Genomic DNA, 21,355 nt, shown 5'->3' with positions numbered 1-21,355 from the left:
ACCCCCCAGATCCCCTCAGAAGGGGATCCCACCCCACAGATCCCCTCAGAATGGGATCCCACCCCACTGCCCCACGGCGCAGAGAAACGCACAGGGCCCAGGCCGAAGGAGAGCCAGGGAGTCTTCAACAGTTTATTAGAAAGAATGCAGACATTAAAAAAATCCCAGCTGCTCTGAACATAAATTGAGGTTTTTCAGCCCGGTTCGCAGGCGCCCGCGCGCCCCACGGTCTGTCACTTGCTGCCAAACCCACAGTGCAAATACGAATTTGGTCTAAATGTACAGATTGACAAGCAACAATGTACAGCCACTCGCACCCCGGGCGAGGAGGTGGAAAGGTTTGGGAGTCACACGGGACCAGGGACAGGCTCCGGCCACCGGCACCGGTCGGGGCTCGGGGGCGAACACCAAAACGAGGAGAATTTTGAAGTTTTCCTTTTCAAGATGAACTTTTTTAGTGGAACAGACCTGAAGACACCACGGAGGGATGTGCCTCACCTGCTGAATTTGGGGAGTCAATGACAACAGTTTTTTGTTTTTTTGTTCCCGGTACAAACGGACAATTTCAGGCCGTGGAGAGGGGAAGAGAGGGGGAAAAAATAAAAAGCTCGTTTACCACTTGGTGTTAATTCAGGGTTCTCCCATTGTAATTACATCTGCTACGAGGCAAGGAGGCTCTGTAAACTTTATTGCAACTGCTCTCAACGGGTTGCCTACACCTCAATTGGGTTGGTTTGGTTTTTTTGTGTTTTTTTTTTCTTTTTTGGAAGTCTGGAAAATGGTTCATGCATAACTGTTATTGCCTCTCGTGGCTTTAAGACCGCCCCGTGCCATGGGACACACCTACCATCAGTGAAGCCATTTAAAATGGACTGAAAATGGGTTAAAGGATGCAGGATCTCCCTTTAGGGCTATCAACTCAGGAATTCTTATCTCAATTATGAAATGTTGTGATGAACTTCTTTCCCCAAAACCCTGAAGACGACAGTTTGCCTTACTCCAGATCCGGCATTTCTAGAGGGGAAAAAGAGAAGAGAATTAGTGGTTTTAAGGTTGCTTTGTGGGTTTTATTTTTTTGCTTGGTTGGTTTTTAAAAGCTCCCAGGGCACTATTATGTCACAAGGGACACGAGCAAGATGACCTGGCCTCCAACCAAGGAGGTCACGGGGCACTTTGGGGCCTCTGCCCTCCCCCCTGGGCTCTTCCCAAGGGAAAGCTGTGCCCGAGCCACCCCGAGCACCTCCTCAAGCCAAAGCCTCCCTGGGCCTACAGCTGCCTGGGAAGGTCAAACTGGTATTTGGGGCTTGTGTGGAGAGGCTTTCCCAGATTAGATTTGTCTCCCAGGGCTGGCTTTAGCTGGCAGCCAGGATGAACATCTGCTGGCCCTGCCCGAGGGCGGCTCGGAGCCTTCAGCAGGTGTGTGAGGAGAAAACAACAAAGACAACAACTTACTTTCATCATCACTGTCTGGTGAGTCCTGCAAAGGAGAACAAACAACCTTTAAGTGGAGCAGACCCACCCTCTCCCCTGCCAGCAGAGAGCTGCTGTTCCCAAATCTGGATTTTGAGGAATTCCAAGCTCCAGATGACACAGGGAGCTGTTTGGCCTCACTGCAGACCCACAGTGACCCCCAATCCCTGCAGAGAGACAGACACCCCAAACTGGTGTCCCCAGCACCTTTAGACCCACAGTGACCCCCAATCCCTGCAGAGAGACACAGACACCCCAAACTGGTGTTCCCAGCACCCTCAGGCCCCCAATGACCCCCAATCCCTGCAGAGAGACAGACACCCCAAACTGGTGTCCCCAGCACCCTCAGCACTGCTGAGAGGGGAGGGAAAGGGCCTCCCCAGGTGACATCACCTGTGCAAACAAGGTTTGGGGCTATTTAAGCCTTTTTTTGGTGCTGAGGGGTGAGTGCAGGACTTCTGAGCCAGCCCTGCAGGTGTTCACTGCACCCACATACTCACATCATCTGCCCCATCTACTTCTGGCAAGTCTACGTCGTCGTCTCCTCCCATGTTGTTCATCATCTGCTCAGAGACAGAACAGCCACGCTTTGGAGTGAATCCAACCCAAAACAACCCAAAACCAACAGCCCTCCCCTTGCTGTAACAGATCAGTTGCCCCCATGCAGGAATTACAAAGTGATGGTGCACAAAAAGCTAGGATTCATTGCCTGGCAACTCCCAAAACTCCAGGAATTTGTAGTTCCCTACCTCAGAAAAGCGATCAAAATTGGACATGTCTTCATCTGAATCATCTTCCCAGTCTTTCCAGTTGTTGAAGTCCACGCTGAGCCAGTTGAGCTGCAGCAAGACCCAAGAGTTATTTAAGGACAAGGAATTATTTAAGGACAAGGAAGTGGTTGTCACTTAGAACAGGTTAACAAGAGCTGCCGTGGGATCAGGAGCAGGAAAGTGACCCAAAACTGCTCCAGAGTTTGAACATGACCCAAATATTCACTAAATTGAAAGCCAGGGGAGGCAGCAGATGCCCAGACTCACCTTTGCCCTCTCTTTTGTTAACCTTGGCCATGCCTGACCAGACTCTCCTTTTCGTAAACAACACAAGATGGATCTGTCTGTTCTTTTATGCTTTGATTCCTGAAAAAGAGCAAATATCCATTAGCACCATCAGGATGACCTTCACCAGGAACTGCTGACATCCTTCCTTTATCTTCACCTCTTCCCTTATTCCTTGTCCTGAAAAATACCCCCCCAGAGAATCTTTCCTGGATCTGACTTTGAGCTTTTATGTTCTAAGGAATAATTCCCCTTAGAAAATATTCCATATTCCTATTTTAAAGGAATAAAATCTTGGGAGCAGCCTAAAGAACAGATGGTATTTTTTAGGATCCAAGAACCAAGGGATGGTTTGGGTTGGAAAAGACTTTAAAAGCCAAGTTCCAAAGCCATGCCATGGGCAGGGACACCTTCCACCAGCCCAGGTTGCTCCAACATGGCTTTGAACACTTCCAGGGATGGAATATCTGCAATTTCTCTGGACAAGCTGTGCCAGCCCCTCACCAGCATCAAGAACTCAGGAAGAGTCAGGAGGATACTCACATTTGGATCGATATTATTAAAAAGATCGATTTCATTTAAATGTTTAAAATTATCACTTCCTCCAAGACAACTGCAAGAGAAAAAGAAATCAGTATTTAGCCCAAAAAACATCTCATAGAACAAATCTGCTTCTCCTTAGCGCTCCCTGTGCCGGAATTACTCACCTGAACGTGAGTTTGGACTTTTCAAAATTTACATTTACGTCTTTGCTGTCTTCGACACAGAACTCGATAAAGACGTAGTCCCTCCGGTCGTACCACTTTGCAGAGGCAGGCTGCCTGTGGGCACAGCAGGGACACAGGGGCATTGATTTTCATCAAGAAATCCAAGGGGAAAAAAAAAGCTTTTTGCACTTAAAACCTTCATTTCGAGCTTACTGTTATTTTTTAAAGTTGCTTTAAGCTGAAAAGAGAGGGCTGGAATCAAAAGAAATTATGTATTTGGTGCATTTGGAGTGTGACGCCCCCAGAAAGCTCCTGGGAGGAGCCACTGAAATCTGAGACTGAAATCAACATTTCAGCAGATCAAAATTATGATAAACTTCAAGATGAGATACTACAGACTATGGCAGCAGCTCCACCACCTCCAACAGCTGCACAGGCAGACTTCAGAGTGGTTTTCGTCACGCAAAGAGTTAAAACCTAAAGTAAAACTACCAGAAAAAAAAACAAACCCTTTTTGGGGTATTGATACTATAAAAAAATGGATCTGCTATGATTAAGACCCAATTAAGCCAGCACAGGCTGGAGAATCACTGCTCCAAGCTTTTACAAGTGCTCACACCAGGACTGCCACACACTTTGGAATTCCTCTGCCTTTGCACCTCAAAAAGCAAGAGCGTGTCCAGGGGAGCTGGGAAAGGCACAGAGCTCCAGAGCAACTCCTGTGTTTGCAGTCCCACCCTGAGAACTCACCTGCACTGCTCGGTGGAGCGGGGAAAGGAGCTGGCAGGGCTCAGACACCTCCTCCCCCTCCCAGGCCCAGCCCAGGGAACGGCTGCATTCCAGAAGCAAAGGCCTCCCAGCAGGGCTGCTGCAGAGGCACAGAGCCCAAGGGTGTTCCTCAACTCCTTTGTCTTCCTGAGATCGGTGGAAGGGTTGGGAGGGACCTCAAAGTTCAGCCAGTGCCACCCCCTGCCCTGGCAGGGACGCCTTTCACCAGCCCAGGTTGTCCAGCCTGGCCTTGGACACTTCCAGGGATGGGGAATCCATTCCAGGGTATCCCCAGATTCACAGGGAGGTATTTCATCCCAATATCCCATCTTAATCTGCTTTTTAACCTTATCTCCCCCTTTATCTGCCATTCCTGTGCCTCACCAGCCTCACAGGGAGGAATTTTTCCCAGCTGTGGGATGAGGTGGAAGGCTCTGAGCTGGACAAGGATTTAAACAGGGAAGCTGATGTGACATGGCCTGTGACAGTAGCTGAGGCCCTCTGTGCTGCTCTCTCTAAACCAATATCTGACCAAAAAACAACTTTTCAGACCATTTATTAAGGTAACCTTTGCTAAACTTCCAGATGAAGATTTCGACTCGCCTCATCAGCCATTATTTGCTGGCATTGAGCTGTGGCACATTTAGCAAAGGGACTCAACCAAAGGCTCCTGCTGCTCCCATCCACATTTCCTAGGGATGAACCCAACCATGGCCCAGCCCAGCTCCAGCTGGACCCCAAACCAGCCACCTCTGAGCTCCCCCAGTGCCACAGGTCCTGGGCAAACTGGTGCCAGCTCAGGGAAAGGCAGCAGGATGGCCACGATGCCTTGGGCAGCCCAAACACCTCTTGTAGGTGCCACAACACCTGGGCAGAGACCAATGTCCAAGGATTTCATTTCCAAGAGCATAAAAAAAAGTGGATTCTGAATTCAGCCCTGAGTTTCAGCTGCTCCAGGGGTGAAAACCTGCTGCTTTCCCTCATAGCAGCATTTCACGGAATGTTAATTATCACCTTATTCAGGTGAAGTGCAGCAGCAGAGCAGCAATTTTTTTACTGTGGTATTTTTAAACTCTTCTTGGACACAGATTTCCTCTTTTAAGGGGGAATGAAAGACTCCCAAGAGGAAAGGAGGATGAGAAATGCCCTGCTCTGCTCCCTCTGTGCCAGGAGACAAAACCCCCCAGCGTGGGGCACTCGGAACGTGGCTCCAGCCCCGTTATTAAAGAAATCTCAGTGTCCCTGCCCGGGTGACGCAGGGGCTGAATGGTGTTAACACTTCCCAGCTCTCAATGTCAATGGAGACATCTCCAGCCTTCCCAGGGAGGCTCGGCCGGGATCGGGGGTTTGAGGCAGCACCAGGACTCGGAGCGCTCCCAGAACCCGCCCTGGGCTCAAGGCTCCACACACACACACACACACACACACTCACACACACACACACACACACACGTGGGAGCTGGACAGAAGCGAGATCCCAGCTAAGTCTGACTCGGCCACAATTCGCATTTCTGGATCTGTATCTGTGCTGCTTTCCTGGGAATTCACCCCGGGAGCGCTCGGAACGCGTGACCTCGTGTTGTGGTTTGACATGGAGAAAGAATTTTTTTTCGGAAAGAAGAGGTTAATTTAGATATTGAGTAATTGAAGGTGGACATGTTTTTGAGAATATAGAGGGGTTAAAAGTAGAATTTCTTTAAAACTCTATAACACAAAAAAACCTCTATTCCCTCAATAAACTAAGTATCAATTCTCTAAAAATTAAAAACCTAATTAAAATCCAAATGATATCTCAGTATAACTTATAAAAATTAAATAATAAAAAAAATTTTACAAAGTTTTCATTTTAATCTATATATTTTTTCCCTTTCCTTTCTTTTATAATAATAACTTAATATTTTTTCCCTTATTATTAAACTTAAGCCTGCTTTACTCTATTCTCAATTCCATTTCACAACATTCAATTAAAAAATTACATTTTCATAAAAACACTAACATGGTACCAATATCAAACCATAACACCTCGGCAGCTCGGCTGGGATCGGGGGTTTGAGGCAGCACCAGGACTCAGAGCGCTTCCAGAAACCCCACAGGGCTCACACGCCCGAGCTGCAGAGCAGCGAGACCCCAGATGAGTTTGACTTGGCCAGAATTCACATTTCTGAATCTAAATCCACTCTGCTTTCCTGGGAATTCATCCCGGGAGCGCTCGGAACCCGTGACCTCCCAGAAATCCCACTCAGCTCAAGGCTACACACACATGTCCCAGTGCAGAGAGATCCCAGATAAGTCTGACTCTGCCATAATTCTGATTTCTGAAAATCCTAATTTTCATAATTCCAGGTTTCTGAGCCTAAACCTGTGCTGCTTTCCTGGGAATTCACCCTGAGAGCACTCAGAACCCATGACCTCCCAGAAATCCCACTCAGCTCAAGGCTACACACACATGTCCCAGCAGCAGAGAGCAGTGAGATCCCAGATAAGTCTGACTCTGCCATAATTCTGATTTCTGGAAATCCTAGTTTTCATAATTCCAGGTTTCTGAGCCTAAACCTGTGCTGCTTTCCTAGGAATTCACCCTGAGAGAGCTCAGAGCCCGTGACCTCCCAGAAATCTGTCTGACTCTGCCATAATTCTAGTTCCATGTTTCTGGAAATCCTAATTTTCATAATTCCAGGTTTCTGAGCCTAAACCTGCACTGCTTTCCTGGGAATTCACCCCCAGAGTGCTCGGAACGTGCTGGAGCTGCCTCTCCTCCTTTTATCTGCTTTTCCAATCTCATCCTCCCAAAGGCAGGAGGGAAACCTCCCAGTCAGCTCCAGTCAGGACTCACCAGTTCCAACCAGTACTGCAGGACCTGCCGGGGAGCTGGGATGAGGCGGAAGCCGCAGCTCCTCTCTGTCTCCTGCCCACACGGAGATTCCCAGGAGACAACCCCAAACAGCAGCAGCCCGTGGGGAGCCCTGCACGTGCTCCCAGAGCTCCCACACACCCGTGGAAAATCTCCTCTCACAGGCACTGCCCCACCGCCTGTCGGAGCTCCATCCTGCTCACCCCAACTCCGAGGGAGCTCAGCCTCCTGCCAAGGGTGTTTTGGTTATCCAGCACCCCCCCTCCAGCATGGGATTTGGAAAACAGAAAGGGATTTAAAGGTTTAAAAGGGAATTTAGAACCCTTTTAAATTCCTGGGTGGTTCCCAGCGCTCTGTTCCGGTGAGGATTTCCTCTGTCCCATCCACCTGTGCTCTGGGAACTTCCTGAGCAGCCACTGCAGCTCTTCCAATCCCCACATTCCAATCGTTATTCCAGCACTGTGGAACAAGTTCTAGAAGCTTCCCAGCAGCACTGATGGGCAACGTGGAGGCTCAGCTTGACCACAGAGCCCTCAAGGCTCTTCCTGATCCAGGGAGCTCTGCTGGATATCCCTGGATTTCTCCTGGTCTCTGGCACGCTGAACTCACCAGGGGAATCTCAAATCTCTCCATCTGTGGCATCGAGGAAGTTTCCAAACCTGTTCTTGTGTTTTCTGCCTGTATCCCGAGCCTATGGAATCCCAGCTTTGTCTCCTGGAAGTATCCTGACAGCTCCCACAGCTCGAGGACACTGCAGGAATCAGGCCCTCAACAAGATTTCCTCCTCCCAGACAGCAATAAAACCTGTTTTACAAAATGACTTTTCCTTTCATTTTTACACCCTGGAAAGGCGCCTTTTTTTTTTTTTCCTCCCCATTTTAAGAAAGCCTCATTTTAGATTTTAGACAATTCTATGCAGATGCAGCAGCGCTGCAGTTTCAGGATGCTGAAATCTACAAAAATTACACGAGAAAACTCCAACGTGATCACACTTCTCTCACTTTCACTCACGTTAAGATGAAGCATCTCCACTGTTCAGGGCTTCAGAAGAAAAGTAAAAGCCTGGCTGAGGATAAGGGCCCAAAAACCATCAGTCAACGCTGTCCCCAGCCCAAATTCCTGACAAAACAAAACCTCAGGAAGTGCTACTGCCTCCAATCCTCCCAGCCAGGCCCGTGGAGGTCACAGAATGGTTTGGGTTGGAAGGGGCCTTGAAGCTCATTCAGCCCCTCCTGCCATGTGCAGGGACACCTCCAGGGATGGGACATCCTCTGGAAAATCCATTCAAGTGTTGCACCACCCTCAGAGGGAGGAATTTTTTCCCCAATATCCCACCCAAAGCTGCTCCCTGGCAGTTGGGAACCCTCGTTCTGCCGCTGGAGACGTGGGAATGCTGCCGGCAGCTCCCAGGGCAGCTCAGCTCTTCTTTCCCAGCCCGTTTTCCACCCTGCACGTGGAAAACTCCGGCTCTTCTTGAGGAAACGCTCGCGTCCACCAGAGCTCTGCCACGAGCTGGCTTCGGGTGGCTGAAGGCAGGCGATTAATTAGGGTTAATTAGCTCCGGGGGAGCCGGGAGCGCGGGATTCCGCTCGGGATGCACGTGGGGGAGGAGATCCAGCGGCTCACCTGCACCGGGCACAGCAGCACCACGGCAGCCCCGGGGCTTTCCGTGAGCCTCCACCCCATCCTGAGGGGCCTTTTCGCTATTGCTCGGTTTTTTTATGGAATTCTGGAACGCTTTGGGCTGGAAGGGAGCTTAAATCCCACCTCGCTCCAGCGGACCGGGCTGCTCCGAGCCCGGTCCAGCCCGGCCTCGGACACTCCCAGGGACAGCGCCAAGCGCGGGGATGGATTTCCCGCAGAAAAACCCCAAGTTCGCCAACAGATCCGCTCGCCTGCGCGCTCTGGATTGTTCCACGCGTTACTTACCGGCAGCTTTCCGCGGTTTCGGCCGCCACCGTTCGGCGGGTGCCGGTGGCCGAGAAACGCGCAAACACCCCTGAACACCCCCCGCCACCCGCGCGGCGGCCCCATTCATCCCGCGCGGAGATTCACCGCGGGACACCGGGGCCGAGCCGGCAACCGGGGCCGGCGGCCCAGCCGGGGCGCTCCGCCCTCACGCGGTAACCGGAGCCGGGCCCAGCCGATAAGCGAGGCAAGCCCGCCGCAAGGTCAGCGGGCGGCGGGAGCCCGCGCTCGCTCGGCGGCGCCGGGGCGGCTCCCGCGGCCCGGTGGGGCCTGGCGGGGCCTGCCCCGCGCCGCTCCCATCCCCGGGCCCTCACATGGCGGATGGCGACGTCTCTCCGGCGGGGCGCTCCTGCGGGGCGTGTGTGCCGCGGGCTGTGCGGGCGGTGCGGCGGCGGTCGGGCGGTGCCGGGAGGGCTCCGGGGGCTCCGGCGGGGGCTCCGGCGGCTCCGGGCGGGCTCGGGGCTCGGCGCGGCCTCGCTCCCACAATGCCCCGCGCGCGCTCGGCCCGTGGTGACGCAGCAAAATCCCCGCGCGCGCCGCCTCCTCCTCCCGCCGCCGCCACCGCGCGTGCGCGGCGGCCCGCGCGCGCCCCCGCCCCGCGCGCGCCCCCCCGCCCCGCCGCCCTTCCAGCAGCTTCTCGGCGCGCATGCGCAGTGCGGCGCGGGGAGGTTGTGGCGGGGGGGTGCGGACCACCGGGACCCCCCCCCCGGTTCTTGTCCCCGGTGAGCCCCGGGAGCGGAGCCCGAGCCCAGCCGGCTCCGGTCTCCCGTCAGGGAGCTGTGCGGTGGAAATTCCCCTCTGAGCCTCCTTTTCTCCAGGCAGTTCCAAAGCCTGAGCAGCTTTTCCAGGAGGAAATTCCTCCTCTTGTCCACCCTGAGCCTCTCCTGCAGGAATTTGGGGCTGTTTCTTCTCCTGCTGTTCCTGGGAGCAGATCCTGACTCTGCTCTCCTATCAGGGAGTTGTGGGGTGGAAATTCCCCTCTGAGCTCCTTTTTTCCAGGCAGTTCCAAAACCTGACCACTTTTTCCAGGAGGAAATTTCTCCTGATGTCCATCCTGAACTTCTCCTGGAGGAATTTCGAGCTGTTCCTTCCTGTCCTGGTGTTCCTGGGAGTAGATCCCAACTCCACTCTCCCATCAGGGAGTTGTGGGGTGGAAATTCCCCTCTGAGCCTCCTTTTCTCCAGGCAGCTCCAAAGCCTGACCACTTTTCCAGGAGGAAATTCCTCCTGATGTGCATCCTGAACCTCTCCTGGAGGAATTTGGGGCTGTTCCTTCTCCTCCTGCTGTTCCTGGGAGCAGATCCCAACCCCACTCTCCCATCAGGGAGTTGTGGGGTGGAAATTCCCCTCTGAGCCTCCTTTTCTCCAGGCAGCTCCAAAGCCTGAGAAGCTTTTCCAGGAGGAAATTCCTCCTCATGTCCACCCTGAACTTCTCCTGGAGGAATTTTGAGCTGTTCCTTCTCCTCCTGCTGTTCCTGGGAGCAGATCCCGACCCCGCTCTCCCACCAGGGAGTTGTGGGGTGGAAATTCCCCTCTGAGCCTCCTTCCCTCCAGGCTGAGCCCTTCCCCAGCTCCCTCAGGGTCTCTCCAGACCCTTCTCCTGCTGCTCCAGCCCTTCCCCAGCTCTGGCCACGCTCCAGCCCCTCGATGTCCCTGTGGCCGGGGGGGGCCCAGCAGTGCCAGCACAGGGGGACAATCCCTGTGCCCACGGCTGGGACAGCCCAGGTGCCATCCTGGCCACACCTGGGCACACCTGGGCTCTGTCCAGCCGCTGGCACCAGCACCCCCAGGGCCTTTCCAGCCCCTCTCCCCCATTCTGGAATGTTCCATGGGGTTGGTGGTGCTTTGTTGAGCCATTGGATCCATCCTGTCCAGCTGGCTCTGCAGCTTCCTGCTCTCCAGCACATCACCATCCCACCCAAGCTGGTGTCATCCACAAACCAAGGTGCCCTCAATCCCCTCACCCAGATCATGGATAAAGACATTCCCCAGGGCTGTCCGTGTCCATCCACCACCTGGATGCAGCCCAGCTCCCCACCGGGTGTGAGCCCCGAGGAGTGCATGTGTCCCAAAGGCTTTACTGGAGCCCACCGCCCACATCCACAGCCTCTCCCTCACCCGTGGTCCCCGCTCCTGCCGGCTGCAGGGAAGGGAGGAGCCCCCCTGAAGGGAACCCTGGGGGGATCAAGGGGTGACCCTGCAGCTGACTGAGCTGACCTGGGCTCGTGTCCAGCCAGGCTCTGGGACAGGAAGGAAAGGAGGGAATGGGCAGGTGGTGTTCCAGGACGGGGTATCAGTGCCGGGATCTTCCCAGGAGGAAGGCTCCACCCTGAGAAGGGCGGGCAGCAAAGCACCACAGGGCAGCCATTTCACCAACAATAAGCCACAACTTTATTAACCGATAGAAATAGTACAAATTTTAAATTTAGCTGTATTTTACTCTTCTCTGAAACACCAAAAAAGGCTCCTCCCTCCGGCGGCTACATCGTCAGCTCCTGTGGGAAGAACGGGAGTCAGGAGCCAGCCCAGAGCCAGCAGCTCCCCCCAGGGACCCGCCCCAAAGCTGCTGCCCCCCAGCACTCACCATTATTGCGTTTACAATGTCGTTACTGTTGTTCTTGAGGGCTCTCACAGCCTTCGCCCGTGACACGTTCGCCTGCGACATCACCAGCTCGATGTCTTTCACCTCCACGCCGGTTTCATCAACCTGAAGGAGAAACAGAGCCCAGGATTGCTGCCAGATCCAGGCTTGGCACGGGCTGGGATTGTCTGGATTGGAAGCCACGAGGCCAGGCCTGCAGTGTAAACACCCCCAGGGCAGGAGCCTGTGCTCAAACTTGGATGAAGGAGAGGAATTTATGGATTAACCCAAACCACGGCCCCACAGGGAGGCTGGGGAAGGCCTTACCTCCTCTTCCTCACTCTCCTCCTGCACGGTGGGGGTCTGTGTGTTTTCTTGGATGTTGGAAACAGGTTCTCCTTGCACTTTGAACTTTTCGGCAGCTGCCAGCTGAGCCTGCTGGGACAAGTCTTCGATCTGCAGGAGGGAAGGGAAGGAGCGGAGCGGTGAGGCCAGTCCTGGGCAGTGCCAGGACGTTCCCTGGCAGGAGCCACGCAGTGCACAGGTGACAGGAAGGAGCCCTGTCCTGCTGGCTCCAGGGTGGGCTCACCTTGGCCTCACCAAAGACGATGTAGGTGTCTGACGCCGGGCTCTTGTACACGTCTGGCTTTGTGATGACGAAGAGGATGTTCTTGGATTTCCGGATGGTGACTCTGGTGACTCCTGTCACCTGGCGAAGGCCCAGCTTGGACATTGCCTGAAAAACACCGGGGAAAGGTCAGCGAGGGAAGAAGAGCTCCGGAGCCAGCCCAGATGTGCCCACTCCTCTTTCCAGAGTCCCAGATCCAACATTTGCTGCATGGAGACGCATGGAAATGTGCATTACTGCCACGGAGCAGCACTCCTGGGCTGTCAGCAGGAGGGAACACTCCCATGCAGGACCAGTGAGATCCCCAGTGTGACTCTGAGCCCTGGGGCTGTTCAGCAAGGACAGGTGAAGCCTCACCTTCCGAGCTTTCTTCTCGCTCCGGCTCTGTTTTGCTTTGCTGACGGGTTCTTCATCTATTTCGGCGGCAGCTGCGAGCTGCAGGGAGGGAAAACCAGAGAGACCGGTGACAGGGGTGACACCGCAGGGACTCTGACCCACCACGGCTGGCGTGTGCCACCTGCCCTACCTGTGCCTGCTGCGTCGTGGCCTGTGTGGAGTCCTGCTCTTCGAGCTCTGGTACGGATTCATCGCTGTCGGACTCTGTGCCAGACCCTGCAGAGACACACACACCTCACTCTTCCCACCTCGGGTAGGTCCAGGGCACACGGCCTTTGCTGCTGGCTCCCAGTGAAGCCCAGTTAGGTGGTGGATGGAGCATTCCCTGCACTCCGAGTGCCATCAGGAGCTTTCACTGCACCCCAAATGGCATCAGCAGGGTGGCACAAATGGGTCCTCAGCCTCGGCCCACAGTGGGAGCCGGGTGCCAGAGCCCCACAGGTGCCTGGAGGCTCCGGAATGAATCCAGAGATAGCTCCAGCCTGTGGCAGCGGCTCAAGGAGGAGGTGGGTGACACTCCCAGGGTGCTGAGGTGGCAGCAGCGCAGTGTGACAGGGCCCCTCGACTCCCCTCTAACCCAGAGCTGACACACGGCACCGAGACCCCGCTCACCGAGCCCTCAGGGCTGCTGCACATCCGTGGCTTCACTACAGGGATGATCTGGCACAACCCCGAACCCCTCCCGGGGAACAGCACCTCTGGGTGCCCAGAGGACCACCAGCTGCAGTGCCACCACCACTTGTGACCCACGGCACCGAGCACACCAGTTATGGAAGCAGAGCTGGGTGCCCCCGGCGGTCACAGGGAGGTGACCATGATGCTCCCGTGCAGCCATTACCTGGATTGAGTCCTCAGTCCTCTGGGAAGGGCCTCTGTGCCCACAGCACACACAGGAGCCCTGGCAAAGCTCTCTGCAGGTGCCAGGGCGTGCCCAGAGTCCCCAACACTTCAGGCATAGCGTGGGGACAGCCCAGTTTGGCACCAACGCTGCCGCCCTTCCGCCGCCAGCCGGCCACGGGGACACCACACGCAGCAGGGCCAGGCACGTGGCAGCTCCTCCGTGTGAAGCCAGCTCAGCTCCGCGGTGCCCATGCCACAAAAACCACACCGTGCTCCGTGCCCGAGGACGCGCGTTAGTGACCGCCGGCGCCGCGCCCCCGGGCGCCGTTAGTACCCCGTGGGCAGCCAGTGACACTCCATGCACACGGCAAACCGCGGCCGCAAATACCCTTGTCATTCTTGAGGACGGGCTGCGGCGCCGGCGGGGCCGGGACCCCCGCGGGCGGGGACAGCTCCAGCAGCACGGGCGGCTCGGGGGGGAGCAGAGGCGGCAGGTCCTCATCCTCAGCGCCAGGCGGGGCTTTCGAGGTGGGGCGAGTGGCCAGCTTGGCCACCTTGTCATTACTGGGGGGCTGCTGCTTCTTGGCGGGGGGAGCGCTCGGGGCAGAGCCAGGACGGCCGACGTCTGCTTTGGAGGGGGTTGTGGGCTTTGGAGGGGCACCAGAAGCACCCGTGGCTGGAGCTGCTGGAGTTGGAGTGGCCTTGACAGGGCTCTTTGGGGGTGCCTTGGCCTCAGCAGGGCTTTTTGAGGGTCCTTTGGCCGCAGCGGGGGTGGCTGGAGGGGGAGTGGCTTTGACAGAGCTTTTTTGGGGTGCCTTGGCCTCAGCAGGGGTAGATGGAGCTGCGGTGGCTTTGACAGGACTCTTTGGGGGTGTCTTGGCCTCAGCAGGGCTTTTTGAGGGTCCTTTGGCTGCAGCGGGGGCCACTGGAGCTGGGGTGGCTTTGACAGGGCTCTTTGGGGGTGCCTTGTCCTCAGTGGGGGTGGCTGGAGCTGGGGTGGCTTTGACAGGGCTCTTTGGGGGTGCCTTGTCCTCAGTGGGGGTGGCTGGAGCTGGGGTGGCTTTGACAGGGCTCTTTGGGGGTGTTTTCACTGCTGGGGGGGCACTGGGAGCTGGGGTGGCTGGAGCAGGGCTCTTGGGAGATGCTGGGGCAGGAGCAGGAGGCGTTTTGGCCTCAGCAGGGGTAGTTTTGGCAGGGCTCTTTGGGGGTGTTTTGGCTTCAGCAGGGGCTGGGGTAGCTTTGGCAGGGCTCTTTGGGGGTGTTTTGGTTTCAGCAGGGGCTGGAGTAGCTTTGGCAGGGCTCTTTGGGGGTGTTTTGGCCTCAGCAGGGGCTGGGGTAGCTTTGGCAGGGCTCTTTGGGGGTGTTTTGGCCTCAGCAGGGGCTGGAGTAGCTTTGGCAGGGCTCTTTGGGGGTGCCTTAGCCTCAGGAGAGGTTGCTGGAGCTGGGGTGGCTTTGGCAGGGCTCTTTGGGGGTGTTTTGGCCTCAACAGGGGCTGGGGTAGCTTTGGCAGGGCTCTTTGGGGGTGTTTTGGCTGCTGGAGGGGCAGCTGGAGCTGGGGTGGCTGTAACGGGGCTTTCTGGGGGTGCTTTGGCCTCGGCAGAGGCTGGGGTGGCTTTGGCAGGACTTTTTGGGGGTGCCTTGTCCTCAGTGGGGGTGGGGGGAGCTGGGGTAGCTTTGGCAGGGTTCTTTGGGGGTGCTTTGGCTTCAGCAGGGGCTGGGGTGGCTTTGGCAGGGCTTGCTGGGGGTACCTTAGTCTCAGGAGAGGCTGCTGGAGCTGGGGTGGCTTTGGCAGGGCTCTTTGGGGGTGCTTTGTCCTCAGTGGGGGTGGCTGGAGCTGGGGTGGCTTTGGCAGGGCTCTTTGGGGGTGTTTTGTCCTCAGTGGGGGTGGCTGGAGCTGGGGTGGCTTTGGCAGGGCTCTTTGGGGGTGTTTTGGCTGCTGGAGCTGGTGGAGCTGCAGGAGCTGGGGTGGCAGAGGATGGGGGAGCAGCAGCTGGGCTCTTGGGAGCTGTTTTAGCTGCAGGTGGGGTGGCTGGAGCTGGGGCAGGGGGGGTTGGAGTGGCAGCTGGGGCAGCAACAGAGCCCTTGGCAGCATCTTTGGCTGAGGGAAGAGCAGCTGGAGAGGCTGGGGCTGCCATGGTCGGTGTGCCAGGGACACAGGGGGCAGTGACCGGGCTCCCAGGAGCTGCTTTGGCCACTGGAGTGGCGACAGGGGCAGCAGGAGATGTTTTAGCCACAGGAGAGGCAGCCAGAGGTGCCATGGGAGGTGTGACAGGGACAGAGGGGGCAGCTGGAGCGGTGACCGGGCTCCCAGGAGCTGCTTTGGCCACAGGAGGGGCGGCTGGAGCTGCCATGGCCGGGGTGACAGGAGGAGAGGGGGCAGCAGCTGGACTTGGAGGAGCTGGTTTGGCCACAGGAGCTGCCATGGCCAGGGTGACAGTGGGGCAGCTGGCAGAGGGGACAGCAGGCACAGGAGCTGCTGCTGGGAACACGGGGCTCGCTGGAGGCCCTGGGACAGAGGTGGCAGCTCCCACAGCGGGTGTGGACAGGGCAGGAGCCACAGGAGGGGCTGGGCTCCCAGGAGGGGTCCTGGCTACTGAGGGAGGCACTGGGTGTCCCACAGCTGGGACCAGTGGGGCAGGGCCTGTGGGAGAGGCCTTGGTAATAGAAGGAGCAACTGGGAGCAGTGGTGAGACTGGGGCACCAGGGGCTGGGCCAGCAGGATGCCCAGGGGACATCCCGGCTGGCAGCAGAGGGATAGGGGGTGACAAGGGAGCTTTGGGGGCAGCCAGGAAGATGGGGGGAGAGATGGCACCGACCAGGGCTGGAGCTGGGGCTCTGGGAGAGGCTGGAACAGCAGGAATTCCAGGAGACACCGGGACTGTGGGAAGTGGGGGTGATCCCGGACTCTGGGGGGACACTGCCACAGTGGGAGCAGGCAGCAATGTGGGAGGCACTGGTGGGGGAGATGCCAGGAGGGGACGGGATGGGGGCGGTAGGAGAGGGGCTGGGGCTGCTCCAGAGGCAGGGAGAGGGGCTGGGGCTGCTCCAGAGGCAGGGAGAGGGGCTGGGGCTGCTCCAGAGGCAGGGAGAAGGGATGGGGCTGCTCCAGAGGCAGGGAGAGGGGCTGGGGCTGCTCCAGAGGCAGGGAGAGGGGATGGGGCTGCTCCAGAGGCAGGGAGAGGGGCCAGAGATGCAGCTCCCACCGAGGCTGCAGCAGGAGCAGTTTTCATGGGAGAGGTGAGAGCAGCTGGGAGAGAACTGGGGCTCACTGGGGGGACAAGAGGAGCCACTGTCACTGCAGCAGAAGCAGCAGCCAGGCCAGGTGACGCTGGGGCTGGGAATCCTGGGGACACTGGGCTAACCGGGGCAGGCCCTGGAGATCCCGGGGCTGCAAAACCCATGGGGGCCTGCGGAGCTGGAGGAGGGGCAGGGGTGACTGGGCCCAGCAGAGGCAGGGCAGGGGGCTGGGGGGCCATGGAGAACACGGGGATGGCTGCAGCCGGGACCACGGGGGGGGACACGGGGCCCAGGGGGCCCGGCAGAGCCGGGGCAGAGCCGGGCAGCTGTGCCGGGAGAGCCTGGGCGGATGGAGATGGAGTCAGAGGTGGGGAATGAGCAGCATGAAGAACAGCTAAAGGAGAGAAACAGAGTGAGCCATGAGAGGAGGGAGGAGAGAAGGAGAGAAAGGAGGGGGCATGCAGCCAGCCCTGGCATTCCTCTGGCCTCTGTGCCTGGCTTCTGGCCCAGCAGGCACTGCCCAGCCTGCCAGGGTCAGCATGGACCAGGACATTCATTCCCTTCTAGAACAGATCTTCCCGAGAGCCCTGAATGGCAGGAGGCACTCCCTGAACCACCAGGAAGCTCCAGCGGGCCAGAGAAGCAGGGATGCAGCTCTGCCACAAGCTCTGCCACACCAAAGGGGCTGTCAGGACCTCTGTGGAGCCCCAGAGGTCTGTCAGGACATCCAGGGCTGCTCACGAGCCTGGGGACACCTCCCGGGCTGCAGGGAGCATGGGGGAACAAAGACCCACCTAAGAAGAGGAAGGGAAATTCCAATATAACCCACTGGCATGTGGAATTACTCCTGGAGTGCCCTGCGAGCCCCCTCCCTCCATCTCTGGGTGACAGGGGCACAACGCCATGGGGGTGGTGGGGCCAGGCCCCCCAGTGCCCCCCACTTCCCTGGGAGCTGTTAGGGTTAATGGAATGCAACCCCCAGGATGGCACACACTGGTTAATGCGGCACACGAGGGGTTACAGGAGGGTCCCGAGTACCTGGAGCAGGGGTGGGAGCAGGAACGGGGGCAGCTGGAGCTGAACGGGGAGAACAAGAGTTTATTAAGGCAAATCCTACTGACCAGGAGCAGCTCCCAGCTCCCCTGCCAGCTCCTGAAAGCCTGGAGAGAGCCTGGCCATTCCCAACACCAGCTGGTCATCCAAGGGCACTGCCCAGGCAACAGGCCATGCCAGGGCTGAGCTGCCAGCTCCTGAGAGCCTGGAGAGAGCCCTGAAATTCCCAACGAAATTCCCAATGAAATACCAGCCAGCCATCAAAGGGCACCATTTAGGGAATAGGCCATGCCAGGGCTGAGCTTCCAGCTCCTGAGCCAGATCTGAGCCTGGAGAGAGCCTTGATATTCCCAGTGAAATTCCCAACGAAATTCCCAATGCCAACCAGCAATCAAAGGGCACTGCTGATGGAAGAGGCCAGGGCTGAGCTTCCAGCTCCTGAGCCAGAGATGAGCCTGGAGAAAGCCCTGATATTCCCAATGAAATTCCCAATGAAATTCCCAAAGCAAACCAGCCATCAAAGGACACTGTTTAAGGAAGAGGCTATGAAAGGGTTCTGCTTCCAACTCCTGAGCCAGAGCTGAGAGCCTGGAGAGACATTCCCAATGAAATTCCCAATGCCAACCAGCCATCAAAGGGCACTGCTGAGGGAGGAGGCAATGCCAGGGCTGAGCCTGAAGAGAGCCCTGACATTCCCAACGTCATTCCCAGCACCCACTGGAGATCCAAGGGAGGGTGGTGCTGGTCCGACCGGTGCTGCTGGCCGGGGGAGCAGAACCGGCCCGGGCACGGTGCCGCCCTTGGGCCGGGAGCTGCAGAGCCCAGAGCCAGCCCCGCTCCAGGGATTTTGTCCCTGGGATCAGGGTCACCATCGTGTCCTGGACTCGCTGCCACAGCGACGCGTGCAGGAGTGCAGGGAATGACGTCCCTGTCCCAGGAATGGGCTCCTGAAAGATGCTTCTGACACCCTGTTTTACCCCAAACCACGGCACCGTGGGGAGGATGGGCAGGCCTGGAGCTGGACATCGGTGCCAGCGGGTGCCAGGACACTTCCTGCTCCAGGGAATGTCCTGGTGCCTCCTGAAGGAGGAACAAGTGCTGCCAAGGGCTGTGCTGGGCCCGGCCCGTCACGGAACAGGCCGTGCAGAGCTCTCCTCTCCAGAACAATCCTTTGTCCCTGCCTGCTCTCCCTGTTCCTTCTGGCACCATCTGAGCACATTCCTGATGAACACAATCATTCCTGCTTGTCACTTCTCCCCCACAATCCCCAGCTTTCCTTGGGCTCTTCTCAAACATCCCAAGTAAAGCATTCCCCAAAACCAGGGGATTTCTGCCCAGAGTCCCTCTGGATCAGCATGGACCAGCCCCACCTCCAGGATTTTTCCAGGGAACAAGATGAAAATCCAAGGAGTTGCCTGAGGAATCCCACGACACCATCAGAGACTTGAGAGCAGCAGAATTTTGGGAGCTGTCAGCTGAGAGGGACAGAAGAGCCATTCCAGGGAGGGGGCCCCAAACAGGAATTCCAGCTACGCTGGGAGGGATAAGGAGCTCAGCAGCTCCTGGGAATCATCGGCGCAGCTGTCACAGCAAGAGCCATCACTCAGTCCCTCCTCGTGTCCCATCTCTGTCACCAACCCTCAGTGGTGGCCCCCCGATGGGACAGTGTCCAAAATCCTATGAGAGACCCCCAGATTCAATGAGGCAGATCCCCAAAATTCAGTGAGAAACCCCCAAATCCAGAGGGACAGATCCCAAATCCAACAGGACAGACACACAAAATTCAATGAAAGACCCCCAGATCCAGAGGAACAGACCCCCAAAATTCAGTGAGACCCTCAAAATTGAATGACACACCCTCAAATCCAGTGGAGGAGACACCCAAATCCAACAGGGCAGATCACCAAATCCACTGGAAGACCCCCAATTCCAACGGGGGACACCCCCAAATCCAACAGTTCACTCTCAGTTTGTGTGATAACACCCAAAATCCAGCCGAAACCAGCAGGAAAATCCCCATATTCAATGGGACATTGCCCCAAATCCAACAGGACAGGCCCCCCAATCCAATGGGACAGGCCCCCCAAATCCAACGAGACAGGACCCCCAAATCCAATGGGACAGGACCCCCAAATCCAAGGGGACAGGACCCCCAAATCCAACAGGACAGGACCCCCAAAACCAACGGGACAGGACCCCCAAAACCAACGGGACAGGACCCCCAAAACCAACAGGACAAGGCTCCAAATCCAAGGGGACAGGGTCCCCAAATCTAATGGGAGAGGTCCCGAAATCCTACACCCCGCCCTGGCCACGGCCGCTGTCCCCGCTCCCACCCAAAGCAGGCTCCGAGCCGTCTCGTCCCCGGGATTTCGGGACACGAGGAGTCCCCGTTCTCCCGGCTCCGGTCACGTTCCCCGTGGGATAACCCGCGTGCTTCGGCTGGGAAACCACAGAACTGGCCCAGTTCGCTTCGGCCACAGCGAGACCACGGAACCGACACCCCAAAACCCCCGCGGGGGACGTGACAAGACTCGAACCGGGCTCACACAACCCCCGCCGCCACCGGGTCCCGGCCCACCGGGCCCACCCGGGAAGCTGCAGCTCCCCGCCCGGCGAGGGGATCCCGGGAAATCACCCCCAGATCCGCCCCCGAGCACCCTCCGGCCTCACCTGTCTCCGCCTGCGGCTGCGGCAGCTCCTGCTCCGTGGCCGGGACGGTTTCTGTGGCTTCGCCGGGCATTTCTACGGGAATGGACAAACCGACAGGCTCGCCGGGGCTCCGGGACAGCGCGGGGGCCACCACCGGTAACTCGTCTTTCCCACCCCGCAACTCCCACTACCGGGAGAGTCTACCAAGACAGCTCGGCCGCACGGCACGGGCAGAGCCCGATCCCGGTCCCGGGCCTAGGCCGCCTCCTCCCCTCCCCGCGCCGGTACGCGGGGCTGCCCCCTCCGCCCTGCCCGGCGCGCCCACGACCCCATCGATGGCCTCATCCGGGTCCTCCCTGCCACCCGCTCATCCCGCTAGCGGCGAGCGGCGCCCCGAGTGGCGGATGGCGGCGGATGGCGGCGCGGGACTCACTGTGCGGGGAGCGGGGCCCAAGATGGCGGCGGAAAGAGACCGAGAGGGCAGCGCGACTTCCGGGAGTGCGGCACTTCCGGGGCAGGGGGAGAAACCGGCAACACGGTCCGGCCCGGCGCCCACGGCCGCGCTCCGGCGTTCCGGGCTCTGCTCGGGCCGCACCGCGGGTGAGGGGAGGGCCCGGGGGGGGCTTTGGGATCTTCTGAGGGGCTTTGGGATCTTCGGAGGGGGGCTTTGGGATCTCCTGAAGGGGTTTTGGGATCCTCGGAGGGGGGCTTTGGGATCTCTGAGGGGCTTTGGGATCTCCTGAAGGGGTTTTGGGATCTCCTGAGGGGGTTTTGGGATCCTCTGAAGGGGGTTTTGGGATCTCCTGAGGGGGAGTTTTGGGATCCCCTGGGGTAGGGGGGATCCAGAAGGGATCCAGGTGGGATTAGGGGGTCAGGGCAGGGGGTCCAGGTGGGGTTAGGGGGTCACAGCAGAGTCCAGGCACGGTTGGGGGTCAGAACAGAGGGATCCATGCAGGATTAGGGGGTTAGGATAGGTTTAGGGAGTCAGAACAGGGGATCCAGGCAGGATTAGGGGGTCAGAACAGGTTTATGGGGTCAGGACAGGTTTGTGGGGTCAGGACAGGTTAGGGGGTCAGGGTAGGGGGTCCAGGCAGGGTTAGAGGGTCAGGACAGGATTTGGGGGTCAGGACAGGGGCCAGGCAGTGACCCC

The 21,355-nt window shown here is 57.8% G+C and overlaps 2 protein-coding genes across 3 annotated transcripts; both read right to left on the bottom strand.

Annotated features, from left to right (window-relative positions):
* Positions 1 to 118: 118 nt before the first annotated feature.
* On the bottom strand, positions 119 to 9,277 carry PTGES3 (prostaglandin E synthase 3). The gene is made up of 8 exons (XM_021542496.4): positions 9,134 to 9,277; positions 3,233 to 3,346; positions 3,069 to 3,138; positions 2,508 to 2,606; positions 2,220 to 2,309; positions 1,971 to 2,033; positions 1,453 to 1,477; positions 119 to 1,014 (listed from the first exon to the last, which is right to left on the bottom strand). Coding segments are annotated over exons 1-8 (483 nt in total). The 5' UTR covers positions 9,136 to 9,277; the 3' UTR covers positions 119 to 994.
* Positions 9,278 to 11,185: 1,908 nt separating this feature from the next.
* On the bottom strand, positions 11,186 to 20,705 carry NACA (nascent polypeptide associated complex subunit alpha). 2 transcript variants are annotated; one of them, XM_077788640.2, is made up of 10 exons: positions 20,639 to 20,705; positions 20,227 to 20,298; positions 17,539 to 17,577; positions 13,652 to 16,894; positions 12,554 to 12,639; positions 12,385 to 12,462; positions 11,989 to 12,135; positions 11,727 to 11,855; positions 11,403 to 11,525; positions 11,186 to 11,313 (listed from the first exon to the last, which is right to left on the bottom strand). In XM_077788640.2, exons 2-10 carry the CDS (start codon positions 20,294 to 20,296, stop codon positions 11,299 to 11,301), a joined length of 3,930 nt encoding a protein of 1,309 aa, XP_077644766.2. In that variant the 5' UTR covers positions 20,297 to 20,298; positions 20,639 to 20,705; the 3' UTR covers positions 11,186 to 11,298. The 2 variants fall into 2 exon arrangements, with proteins under 2 accessions (XP_077644766.2, XP_021398172.1); XM_021542497.4 differs by lacking the exons at positions 13,652 to 16,894; positions 17,539 to 17,577.
* Positions 20,706 to 21,355: the final 650 nt, after the last annotated feature.

The sequence above is a fragment of the Lonchura striata genome, chromosome 29, assembly GCF_050655825.1.
Source record: "Lonchura striata isolate lonStrDom1 chromosome 29, ASM5065582v1, whole genome shotgun sequence".
Lineage (NCBI taxonomy): Eukaryota > Metazoa > Chordata > Aves > Passeriformes > Estrildidae > Lonchura > Lonchura striata.
Note: the sequence above shows the minus strand (reverse complement) of the source record. Positions and strands in the feature narration are given on the sequence as shown.